The following is a 12,623-nucleotide window of genomic DNA, read 5'->3' as shown; positions in this document are numbered from 1 at the left end:
TGCCAATTCCTGTTTTATAGTATCATCTTGAGGAAGAAATTTGTTTTTACTTATAGGACATTAAGCCGTACGAATGGCTTTTTGTAAGTTATTGGCTGTCAATTGAAAAAGCTCTTTTATCCCTTTCTCTTTTTAAGATGCATGAGATCACAGGGGTCAGGTAATCTGTCGTGGAATGAATTTTTTTTTTAATATAAAATTTTTTAAATGTTTATTTTTGAGAGAGAGAGAGCGAGAGAGCGAGCGTGAGCATGAGTAGGGGTGGAGCAGCAGAGAGAGAGAGGGAGACAGAATCCGAAGCAGGCTCCAGACCTCACAGCTGTCCACACAGAGCCCGACGCGGGGCTCGAACCCACGAACAACTGTGAGTTTGTGACCTGAACCGAAGTCGGTTGCCCAACCTACTGAGCCACCCAGGCGCCCCATGAATTTTTAATACAAGTATATACTTCCCTTTCCTCCTCCAGCCTTCAGAATTGCCATTCTTTTCTTAAAGGATCTTATAAAAATATCTTGTACCGTCCTCTCTGGTTTTGTTTTTGCAAAAGCCCCTCCTCTTATTAGATGTTCTCCCTCTCAGTGTCCTGTGTCCCCTGTTGCCACGCAGGCTGGTTGCTCTCTCAGCGTGGTGCATGGCTGTGTCCTAGATGCGATGTTTCCTGGATCCCAGGTCTTCTCGCTTAGTTGGGTTACTCCCTCATCGTGTAGGAATGCATCCCTAAGTAACTTCCTTAGGAAAGGTGTGTGGGAAATAATTTTATGAGCACTTGGGTGTCTGAAAATGACTTTATTCTGTCTTCGCAGTTAATAGTTTGGGCACAGAAGTTGGAGTTTAAAAAAATTTTAACGCCTAAAATTTCTTTTTGTTTGGTTTTGAAAGAGAGAAGCGGGGCGGGGGGGCGGGGACAGAGGATCTGAAGTGAGCTCCGTGCTGACAGCAGAGAGCCTGATGTGGGGCTCGAACCCACGAACTATGAGATCATGACCTGAGCTGGAGTTGGACGCTTAACCGACTGAGTCACCCAGGCGCCCCGGCACAGAATTTCGAATACAGTTTTCTTCATTGTTCTGTAGTATCCAGCGTTCCTTGTGAGAAATTGGATTTTTCTTTTTCTTTCTTTTCTTTTGTCTTCTTTCTTTTCTTTCTTCTTTCTTTCTTTCTACCTGTTTTTTTCCTCTCCCCTTTATGTGAACTTTTAGGAGTGTGTCTTTATCTTCGTGTCTTGAAATGCTGGGATGATGGACCTTTTTGTGTGGTCCTTTCTCCATTCGTTTTGCTGAGCGCTGTGTGAATATTTTCAGCCTGAAGACCTAGCTTTGTAGTCTGAAAACTCCTTTTGGTCATTTCTTCGACTATTTGTCTCTGTTCTTTCTTGCTAACATTGGGGGACGCTGCTGATTCTGTGGCTCATCTTTTCTCTGGTCTTTCCCACCTCTTTGTCTTTATATTCAGCTTTTCTGAAGAGTTCCTCAATTTTTATCTTCCCCAACCTTTGGCTCAACTTTTTCACATCAGCTATCACATTTTTTTGTAAGCCCAGTGAGGGGCTTCGACTTATGACCGTAAGATCAAGACCTGAGCTGAGATCAAGAGTCAGATGCGTAGGGGGACCAGGGTGGCTCAGTTGGTTGAGCGTCCGATTTCGGCTCAGGTCATGATCTCACGGTTCGTGAGTTCGAGCCCCGCGTCGGGCTCACTGCTGTCAGCACAAAGCCCGCTTCAGATCCTCTGTCCCCCCCTCTCTACCCCTCCCCGGCTTGCGCTCTCCCTCCTACCCCACCACCCAAAAAAGAGTCAGGTGCTTAACGGACTCAGCCACCCAGGTGCCTCTCAGCTATCATATTTTTAATTTTTAAGACCTCTTATTCTGTGATTATCCCTTTTCCAAAGCCTTCTGTTCTTGTTTCGTGGGTGCCATATTGCCTCACATCTCTGAGACTGATAATTGGGATTAAAAACAAATTCTTTACATTGTCTTAATCTCCTCTGAGGTCATTGTTTCTGATTTATCTGGGCCTATTCCCTGCTGGAGGTTTTCTCAAATATCTGGCTGTTAGTTTAATTTTTTTTTATTATTTATATTTTTTTAAGATTTTATTTTTTCTTAAATTTTTTTAATGTTTATATATTTTTGAGCGTGAGAGAGAGTGAGAGTGAGAGACAGAGCACATATGGGGGAGGGGCAGAGAGAGAGGGAGACACAGAATGTGAAGCAAGCTCCAGGCTCTGAGCTGTCACCACGGAGCCCGACGCAGGACTCGAATCCACGAACCGCGAGATCATGACCTGAGCTGATGTCAGATGCCATCCAGGCGCCCCTGAAGATTTTATTTTTTTAAGTAATCTCTACACCCAAGGCAGGGCTCAAGCTCCCGACCCCGAGATCAAGAGTCACACGCTCTTCTAACGGAGCCAGCCAGGCACCCCTTGTTTAATTTTTAAATTGAAGTTACTAGGTTGTAAATTCAGCAACATCTTAAATCACTAGATCATTCTGACCAAGCTTAACACTGTTAAAATTATCTATAATGTTTAGTTACATTCTGATGGAAGAGAATGGAAGTCTAGACGGATTAGGATGGGGTGGGGGGGGTGGAGGGACGAATCGGGTCTCACTGTACTGATGTCTGGAGAGAAGAGCCATCTGACTCACTTGAACGTTTCTGTCTGTAATCCTTTCCCCCGAACTGGTGGCTGACTGACCGTTGTTATCCTACCAGGGGAGATTAAGTTGGAAATGCCAAGCATCAGTGTGGACAGAGAGGTGTCTGACCTGGCAGCTGACCCGGAAGCCGTCGAAACCTTAGAGCAGTGTGTGATAAACTGGCTGAATCTGATATCCGCAGCTGTGGAGGGCCAGCTGAAGAAGACCCCTCAGGTAACTCAGGCCGCCCTTTTGAAGATTCCCCGACCGTTCACGTGGCCACCGGAGGAAGAGCCAGGAGTCTGGGGATCTGTCTGACCCGGCCTCTTTTCTTACTCTTTTGTCGCCTCCTTGAAAGTTCAGAGCAAAAAAATAAACTAAAACAACAAACAAAAAAAAGGGGCACCCGGGTGGCTCAGTCGGTTGAGCGTCCGACTTCGGCTCAGGTCACGATCTCACGGTTTGTGAGTTCGAGCCCCGCGTCGGACTCTGTGCTGACAGCTCAGAGCCTGGAGCCCGCTTCGGATTCTGGGTCTCCCTCTCTCTCTGCCCCTCCCTCACTCATGCTCTGTCTCTGTCTCAGAAATAAAGAAACATTAAAAAAAGTTTAATAAAAAGTTCAAAGCAAACATCCCCACACCCTCGTTCCTGGGCTTTCTGCTGTTAGCGTGCAGCCACATCACCCCGTGGGCTGACAGAGGTCATACTGTGTGTCAGGATGCTCGGCCTGCCCAAAACAGGACACCTAACTCAGCCGGCCTAGACAGGAGAGAATTTGTTGGCTCCCATAACTAGAAAGTCCCGAGGCAGGGGCAGGCTTCAGGTACGGTTTGATCAGGACTCCGGCTGTGTTTCTGTGTGAACCTCTCACCTCAGTTCCATCCTCCTCTCTCTGGAGGCTTCCTCCTCCGGCTGGTTTCCTTCGTGGCGTGGCACATTGCCCCATCAGTTCTCCAGAGAAAGAGAGCGGCTTGGCTTTCTTAGCCAGAGTCCTGACATTCACTCTGACTGGACCGTCTGAGGTCAAGTGCCGGGCTCGGTTCCCATTTGGAGCAGTTGGGAAGAGAGGGAGGGGTTCTGTAGAAACCACCACAGGCGTGCCTTCCGCACGAGCGGTGACGGTTTGTGTGTTCGTGTCACCTTGCAGGGTAACGGTCCTCTGGCCGAGATTGAATTCTGGCGGGAAAGAAATGCAACCCTAAGTGCACTCCATGAGCAAACAAAGCTTCCAATAGTCAGGAAGGTCTTGGATGTGATCAAGGAATCGGATTCTATGCTTGTGGCCAACCTGCAGCCAGTCTTAACTGAATTATTCAAGCTCCACATGGAGGCCTCAGACAACGTGCGGTTTCTGTCCACTGTGGAACGTCATTTCAAGGTAGGCCGGGCGTGCTGCGCTTTGGAAAGTCGGGTCTGTGAGTTAGCTCTCACGCGGATTTAGTTTCCTTGTTTGTTTATTTAAAAAATTTTTTTAAAATTTACGTTTATTTATTTTTGAGAAATAGAGTGAGACAAAGCGTGAGCGGGGGAGGGGCAGAGAGAGAAGGAGACACAGGGTCTGAAGCAGGCTCCGGGCTCTGAGCAGGCGTCAGCACAGAGCCCGACGCGGGGCTCGAACCCACGAACTGTGAGATCACGACCTGGGCCGAAGTTGGACGCTCAACCGACTGAGCCACCACTGGTTTCCACTGAGGCACCACTGGTTTCCTTGTTTAATTCAGCACTTAAAAAATTGTGGTCACAAACCTATAACATTCATTATTTTAAGCACTTGCAAGTATATAGCTCAGTGGCATTAAGTACATACACGAGGGGCGCCTGCGTGGCTCAGTCAGTTAAGCGTCTGACTTCGGCTCAAATCATGATCTCGCGGTTTGTGAGTTCGAGCTCCGTGTCGGGCTCTGTGCTGACAGCTCAGAGCCTAGAGCCTGCTTCAGATTCTGTGTCTCCCTGTCTCTGCCCTTCCCTGCTCACATGCTCTGTCTCTCAAAAATAAATAAACATTAAAAAAAAAAAAACGTACACGGTGCTGGGTGCCCATCCTCATTATCCATAAGCAAGCCATTTTCATCATCCCCGACGTAAACTTGGACCCCTGGAGCACCGATTCCCTCCTCCCTGCCCCTCTGGTAACCTCTATCCCACTTTCTGTCTATGAATTTGCCCGTTCTTGGTATTTTATACACGTGGCATCGTACATCTTTTGTTCTGTCTCACCACGACTTTGGTTTACATTCCCTAGTGACGACTGATGAGGTTGAACACCTTTCACTCTGCTTCTTAGGCCGGTCGCGTATCTTTGGTGAAACATCTGTTGCAATCTTTTCCCCATTTTTAATTTGCCTCATTGTTGATTTATGAGTTAAACATTTTTGAATACAAGTTCCTTATCAGATACATGCTTAGCAATATTCCAATCTGTGTGCGTTTTCACTTTCTTAATGACACTTGTGTTCTTTGTCTTCCCATTTTGTGGGTCAGGAGTTTGGGGAAAGCTTAGCTGGGCGGTTCCTCTTGGCTCATGTACAACAGCTGGGGTGGCTGGGCTGCGGGACCCCTTCCACGTGGCTTCTTTGCCCACACATCTGGCGTCTGGGTGCTCCTGGGCCTCGTTTTCTCCACGTGGTATCTCAGTCCCTAGTATTTCTCTACGTGGTTTGGATGTCTCAAAGCCTGGTGGCTTCAGGGTAATAGGGTGGCCACGCTTGCTTTTTAAAAAATTTTTTAAAGAGTTTATTTATTTTTGAGAGAGTGAGAGAGAGATCGAGGAAGAGAGGGAGAGGGAGAGAATCAGCAGGGGAGGGGCAGAGAGAGGGGGGACAGAGGCTCCGTGCTGGCAGCAGAGAGCCTGATGCAGGGCTCGAACTCAGGAACCGTGAGATCATTAACTGAGCCGAAGTCAGACGCTTAACCGACTGAGCCACCCAGGCGCCCCTAATGCTTCTTTATTTTGAGAGAGAGAGAGAGAGGGAGGGAGGGAGAGAGAGAATCCCAAGCAGGCTCCACGCTCGGTGTGGAGCCTGACTCGGAGCTCAGTCTCACAACTGCGAGATCGTGACTTGAACTGAAGTAAGTGTTCTGATGCTTAAATGACTGAGCCACCCGGTCCCCAGGATGGTCGTACTGTTTACATGGTGGCTGGCTTTCAAGAGACCAGAAGCAACATTACGGCCGCCATATTCTACTGACTAAAGAAGTAACAGCCTGTGCAGACTCGAGGGGTGGAGATGACTCGGTCTCTTAATGGCGAGGGGGACACAGTCAAGATGTTGTGGCTGCGTTTGGAAAATACAATCTGCCACACGGAATATGCACTGGGTGTGTATGTGTGTACTCAATAGCTATACATATATATATTCTCTTTCTCTATATTTACTTTTCTCGCTCTCTACATATCTATTTATGTATATACACACTCCTACTTTATACACTGCTTCAAATGGCTTTATTTACTTTAATTGTAAATCTTATCTGTCTTTCCACGTCAGTGTGCACAGACCTATTTCAGACTCCTTTCGGTGGCGAAACGCTTCCTCCCGCACTAAGTACACTTTTTGAATTAGGAAGAGTGAAACTTCCCGCGCACGCGCTGCCTTATCAAACTTCTCGGACCCCAAGGCTAAGGTTGCTTGCTCTCTCCGATTAGAACATCACGCACGGATCTAGCTTTCACGTCGTCCTGGAGACCATCCCTTCCATGATGAGTGCCCTGAGGATGGTGTGGATCATCTCCCGACACTACAATAAGGATGAAAGGATGATCCCGCTCATGGAGCGGATCGCCTGGGAAATCGCCGAAAGAGTCTGCAGAGTGGTCAACCTGCGGACTTTGTTCAAGTGAGAAGTAGCAATGCTATGTTTTTCCGAAGATCTTAAACAGCTTTTTTTTTTTTTTAAGTTTATTTATTTTGAAAGAGAAAGAGAATGTGAGTGGGGGAGGGGGGAGGCGGAGGGAGGAGAGAGAGAGAGAGAGAGAGAGAGAGAGAGAGAACGAGAGAACGAGAATCCTAAACAGGCTCTATGCCGTAAGCACAGAGCCCGACTCGGGGCTTGAACTCACGAACCTTGAGATCATGACCTGAGCTGAAATCAAGAGTCGGATGCTTAACCTACTGAGCCACCCGGGCGCCCCTTAAACAGCTTTATTGAAACATGATGCACACACCGTACGATTCACCAGAATGTACAAGCCAACGGCTCTTCGTGTATTTGGAGTTGTGTATCTGTGGCCATAATCGATTGTGGAATATTTTCTCTAATCCAAAAAGAGACCCCAAACCCTTTAGCTGTCACCTCCGGCCTCCCCAGCCCACCTAGCCTTGGGCAACCACAGATCTACTTTCTGTCTCTCTTGACTTGCCTTTTCTGAACATTCGTACGAATGGAGTCCTACACATGGTGGCTTTTACGACAGACTCCTTCTGCTCAGCACCATGGTTTTTTTCTTTTTCTTTTTTTAAATATGAAATTTATTGTCAAATTGGTTTCCATACAACACCCAGTGCTCATCCCAACAGGTGCCCTCCTCGATGCCCATCACCCACTTTCCCCTCCCTCCCACCCCCCATCAACCCTCAGTTTACTCTCCGTTTTTAAGAGTCTCTTCTGGTTTGGCTCTCTCCTTCTCTAACTTTTTTTTCCCCTTCCCCTCCCCCATGGTCTTCTGTTAAGTTTCTCAGGATCCACGTAAGAGTGAAAACATATGGTATCTGTCTTTCTCTGTATGGCTTACTTCACTTAGCATCACACTCTCCAGTTCCATCCACGTTGCTACAAAGGGCCAGATTTCATTCTTTCTCATTGCCACGTAGTACTCCATTGTGTATATAAACCACAATTTCTTTATCCATTTGTCAGTTGATGGACATTTAGGCTCTTTCCATCATTTGGCCATTGTTGAAAGTGCTGCTATAAACGTTGGGGTACAAGTGCCCGTCTGCGTCAGCGCTCCTGTGTCCCTTGGGTATCAGCACCATGGTTTCAAGGTTCACCCGTGTGGGAGCCGGTGTCAGGGCCTCATTCCCCTTTAGGGCCAACTAACAGCCCGTCGTGTGGACACGTAGGTTGTTTTATTTTAATCAGGATTGTCTTCCTTAGTTATCCTGGGAGACACCAAGTCCCAGGGCCCCTAAGGCCGGAGGGCCTCTGGGATCAATGTAGAAGGAGGTGCAGATGTTCGCTTTCCTAAAAAACAACAACAAAAAAAAACCAAAATAAAACAAAAAACAAAAAAACAACTCTGCAGGTGAAAGAGGCACAACGATCTTGGCTTTGTCATTTCTCTGTGGTGTTGCAGCCTTCACTGTTGACTTGTGGCCGGGCCCCGAGGCTCCCGGTCCCCTTCCGGCTGGAACAGAGAGCTCCCCAGGGGAGCCGCAGCTCTGCCGGTTGGGTGGGCGGCCGGCCGGGTGCCGTTCAGCCCCCGGGGGTGGCCTATGGATCTGCAAGGGGGTCGCACCCTCGTAGGCCGGTGCAGGGGGCTGTGGGATGGGGAGGCCCTGCTCCTCGGGGCCGGCGCTCCCCTCGGAGACCTGCTCCCCTTGGGCTGTGCGGCTCCGACCCGCCGCCACGGCTCAGCCTTCCCTCCCCCTCGCTGCATCTCTTTGCTTCACAGAGAAAATCGAGCCAGCGCCCAGCACAAAACCTCGGAGGCCAGGAACGCCCTGCACACGTGGAAAAAGGCCTATTTCGACACCAGGGCCAAGATCGAGGCTTCGGGGAGAGAAGCTCGGTGGGAGTTTGATCGAAAGCGGCTGTTCGAGAGGACGGATTACATGGCTGCCATCTGCCAGGATCTCTGCGACGTCCTGCAGGTGGGGAGGCTGCAGCGGGTGTTCTCCGATGGCCGGAAAGGTGGCTGGGGTTCGGACGTGGCCGGGCGGAAAGCGGTTTGGCTTTTTGACGGCACGCTGTCCGTGTCCAGCGGAAACCAGGAGACGGACAGGGGCTGGCGGGGGAGGGAGGGAAACCCTCGAGAGACCACGCAGAATGTACCGGAAGGTACCACAGCGGGCCAGACCGCTGGCACTTCTCCTTGTCTCCTGTGACCCACCTCCCTCACCCCGCTCTCAGCTGTCCTTTGACCTCCGGCCACGCCTGCCTCGTAGCTTTTGCAGAATCCTCCCCCTCCTGTCTTTCCGTTAAATGTCGGAATTCCTCAAAGTCTGGTCCAAGACCTATTCTCTCCTGACGCCACGTCATCCTGCCCGTTGCTTCGGCTGCTACCCATCCTTCAGGGACTCCTCGTTTATCTGGTCCCTCTGTCTTTTGAATAAACGGTCAAAGGGTCTAGTGGCCGGTTGGATGAATTATCCACTGTTCTTTGTCTCACGAAGGTCCATCCGTCCGTTCGTTCTTAGTATTTATGGAGCGCTCACTTGTGCCAGGCACCCGTGCTTGCTACCAGGGCCGGCTGCGTCACCTGCCGTGCCCAGTGCAACAGATGTGGGACCCCTTGTTCAAAAAGTAGGAAAAAATGCTATTAAAAGCATCAAAATATAAAGCTTTTCCCTTTCTTCTGACATCTCTTACCTCGGCAGGCTTTATTTTTTGTTTGCCCGCGACTGTGGCAAAGTAAAGAAGGTGAAGGGAAATTGAACATTTAAATTATTCCATGATTTGGGGCACCTGGGTGGCTCTTTTTTTTTTTTTTTAATGTTTGTTTATTTTTGAGAGAGAGAGAGAGAGAGAGTGCAAACAGGAGAGGGGCAGAGAGAGAGAGGGAGACAGAGAATCCTAAGTGGGCTCCACACTGACAGCGGAGAGCCCTATGTAGGGCTCGAACCCATGAGCTGAGATCGTGACCTGAGCGGAAGTTGGACGTTTAACCGACTGAGCCACCCAGGCGCCCCGAGCATCTGACTCTTAATTTCAGCTCAGATCCCGATCTCACGTTTGCGAGTTCAAGCCCCTGTGCGCTTGGGCCCTGCACTGACAGGGTGGAGCCTGCTTGGGATTCTCTCCCTCTCTCTGCCCCTCCCCTGCTAGCACTTTCTCTCTCTCTCTCTCTCTCTCAAATTAATATTTAAATTATTCCATGAGTTTTACCATTCATATTTACATTGCGCAGTGTTCGCTTAAAGGGCAGATACAAGGCCATTTGACTCGCATGTGGAATCGCTGAAAAGACGTGATTTGTACTTTGTCACTTGAACGTGCAGATGTACGTCGTTGCCAGAACGGTGCGACAGCGCGGCACGCAGCTGACTTGGTTGGTTTTCTCCCACTTCTTTGAATTTTTTTAATTCAGAAATTGTTTTAAGTTTTTAAAATTTGAATCCCGGTTACTTAACATACAGTGCGATGTCCGTTTCAGGCGTACGATATAGAGACTCAATATTTCTATACCACACCCTGCGCTCATCGCAACAAACGCCCTCCTTCGTCCCCGGCACCTGGTTCACTCACCTCCCCACGCCCTCCCCTCTGGTAGCCATTGGCGTGTTCTCTGGAGCTAAGAGTCTGTTTCTTGCTTTTCCTTTCTTTCTTTCCCCCCATGATCCTTTGTTTTGTTTTGTTTCTTAAATTCTGTGTATGTGTGAAATCATATGGCGTTTGTCTTTCTCCGACTGACTTCACTAAGTAGAATTCTCTCCAGTTCCATCCGTATCCTCGCAAATGGCAAGATTTCGTTCTTTTGATGGCTGGATGATATCCCACTGCATATATAAAATATCACCTCTTCTTTATCCATTCATCAGTCCGAGGACACCTGGGCTCTTTGCATAATTGGGCTACCGTTGATAGCGCTGTCATAAACATTGTCCCCTTTTGAATCAGTATTTTTTTTTCTTATCCTTTGGATAAATACCTAGTAGTACAATTGCTGGGTTGTAGGATAGTTCTACTTTAACTTTTGGAGGAACCTCCATACTGTTTTCCAGTGCGGCTGCACCAGTTTGCCCTCCCAGCAGAAGTGCTGAGGGTTCCCTCTTCTCTACATCCTCGCCAACACCTGTTGTTTCTTGTGTTGCTAATTTTAGCCACTCTGACAGGTGTGAGGTGGTATCTCATTCTGGTTTTGATTTGTATTTTCCCGATGATGAGTGACGTGGAGCATTTTTTCACGTGTCTGTCAGTCATCTGGATGTCTTCTTTGGAGAAGTGTCTGTTCATGTCTTCTGCCCATTTCTTCACTGGATTATTTGTTTTTTTGGGTGTTGAGTTTGAGAAGTTCTTCATAGATTTTGGATAGTAACCCTTTATCAGAGACGTCATTTGCAAATATCTTTTCCCATTCTGTCGGTTGCCTTTTAGCTTTGTCGATTGTTTCCTTCATGGGGCAGAAGCTTTTTAGCTTGAGGAGATCCCAATAGTTCATTTTTGCTTTTGTTTCCCTTGCCTCTGAAGACGCGTCTAGTAAGAACTTGCTACGGCCAAGGTCAAAGAGATGTTCTCCTCTAGGATTTTGATGGTTTCCTGTCTCACACTGAGGTCTTTCATCCATTTTGAATTTATTTTTGTGGCTGGTGTAAGAAAGCGGTCCAGTTCTTCCGTCTGTTGCTGTCCAGTTTTCCTAACACCATTTGTTGAAGAGCCTTTTTTCCATTGGATAGTCATTCCTGCTTTGTTGAAAATTAGTTCACCCTATAGTTGTGGGTCCATTTCTGGGTTCTCTATTCTGTTCCATTGATCTATGTGTCTGTTTTTGTGCCAGTACCATACCGTCCTGATGGTTACAGCTTTGTGATACAGCTAGAAGTCCGGAATTGTAAGGCCTCCAGCTTCGCTTCTCTTTTTCAACGTTACTTTGGCTATTTGAGGGCTTTTCTGGTTTCGTATAAATTTTAGAATTCCAAGTTCCAGTTCTGTGAAAAATACTGGTGTTATTTTGACAGGTGTTATTTATACGGCATTGAATGTATACATTGCTTTGGGCAGTATAGACATTTTAACAATATTGTTCTTCCAATCCACGAGCATGGAATGTTTTTCCATTTCTTTGCGTCTTCAGTTTATTTTATAAGTATTCTATAGTTTTCAGAGTACAGATCTTTTACTTCTTTGGTTAGGTTTATCCCTAGGTATGTTATGGTTTTTGGTGTGATGGTAGTGGGACCGATTCTTTGATTTCTCTTTCTGCTATTTCATTACTGGTGTATAGAAATGTAACAGGAGCACCTGGGTGACTCAGTCAGTTGGTTGAACATCCGACTTCGGCTCAGGTCACGATCTCGTGGTTCGTGAGTTCAAGCCCCACATTGGCCTTGCTGTCATCAACCTGTCTGTGCAAAGCCCACTTCAGATCCTCTGTCCCCCTCTCCCTGCCCCTTCCCTGCTTGTGCTCTCCCCAAAATAAATATTAAAAAAAAGAAGAACTGCAACGAACTTCCGTATGTTGATTTTGTACCCTGTGACTTTGCTAAATTCTCGTATCAATGAATCTAGAAAATTCTCTGGTGGAGTCTTTTGGGTTTTCTATGTGGAGTATCATGTCCTCTGTGAAGAGTGAAAGTTTGACTTTTTTTCTTGTTGATTTGGATGCCTTTGATTTCTTTTTGTTGTCCGATTGCTGAGGCTAGGACTTCCAGTGCTATGTTGAACAACAGTGGTGCGAGCGGTCATTTCTGTCATGTTCCTGACTTTAGGGAGAAAGCTCTCCGTTTTACCCCATTGAGGATGATATTAGCTGTGGGTCTTTCTGATGTTGAGGTATGTTCCTTCTATCCCTACTTTTTAGAGGGTTTTTATCAAGAATTGATGCTGTGTTTTGTCAAATGCTTTCTCTGCCTCTATTGAGAATTTCATATGGTTCGTATCCTTTCTTCTATTAACGTGGTGTATCGCATTGTTTGATTTGTGGATATTGAATCAACTCTGTAGCCCAGGAATAAATCCCACTTGATCATGGAAAATAATTCTTTTAATGTACTGTTGGATTCAATTTTCTAGTATCTTATTGAGAATTTTTGCATCCGTGTTCATCAAGCATATTGGCCTGTGGTTCTTTTTTTCAGTGGAGTCTTTGTCTGGTTTTGG

The 12,623-nt window shown here is 47.3% G+C and overlaps 1 protein-coding gene across 4 annotated transcripts in view; it reads left to right on the top strand.

The window, feature by feature from the left end:
- The window catches only part of DNAH10 (dynein axonemal heavy chain 10), a 151,881-nt gene that overhangs the window by 16,680 nt on the left and 122,578 nt on the right, over window positions 1-12,623 (top strand). For all 4 annotated transcript variants that reach the window (XM_042961467.1, XM_042961466.1, XM_042961468.1 and 1 more), the window contains 4 exons: window positions 2,722-2,879; window positions 3,793-4,023; window positions 6,292-6,482; window positions 8,260-8,458. In XM_042961467.1, the coding sequence (XP_042817401.1) occupies window positions 2,722-2,879; window positions 3,793-4,023; window positions 6,292-6,482; window positions 8,260-8,458 (779 nt within the window). The remainder of the gene's footprint in view (window positions 1-2,721; window positions 2,880-3,792; window positions 4,024-6,291; window positions 6,483-8,259; window positions 8,459-12,623) is intronic.

The sequence above is a fragment of the Panthera tigris genome, chromosome D3, assembly GCF_018350195.1.
Source record: "Panthera tigris isolate Pti1 chromosome D3, P.tigris_Pti1_mat1.1, whole genome shotgun sequence".
In the NCBI taxonomy this organism is placed as follows: Eukaryota; Metazoa; Chordata; class Mammalia; order Carnivora; family Felidae; genus Panthera; species Panthera tigris.
This window is presented reverse-complemented; position numbering and strand designations above follow the sequence as displayed.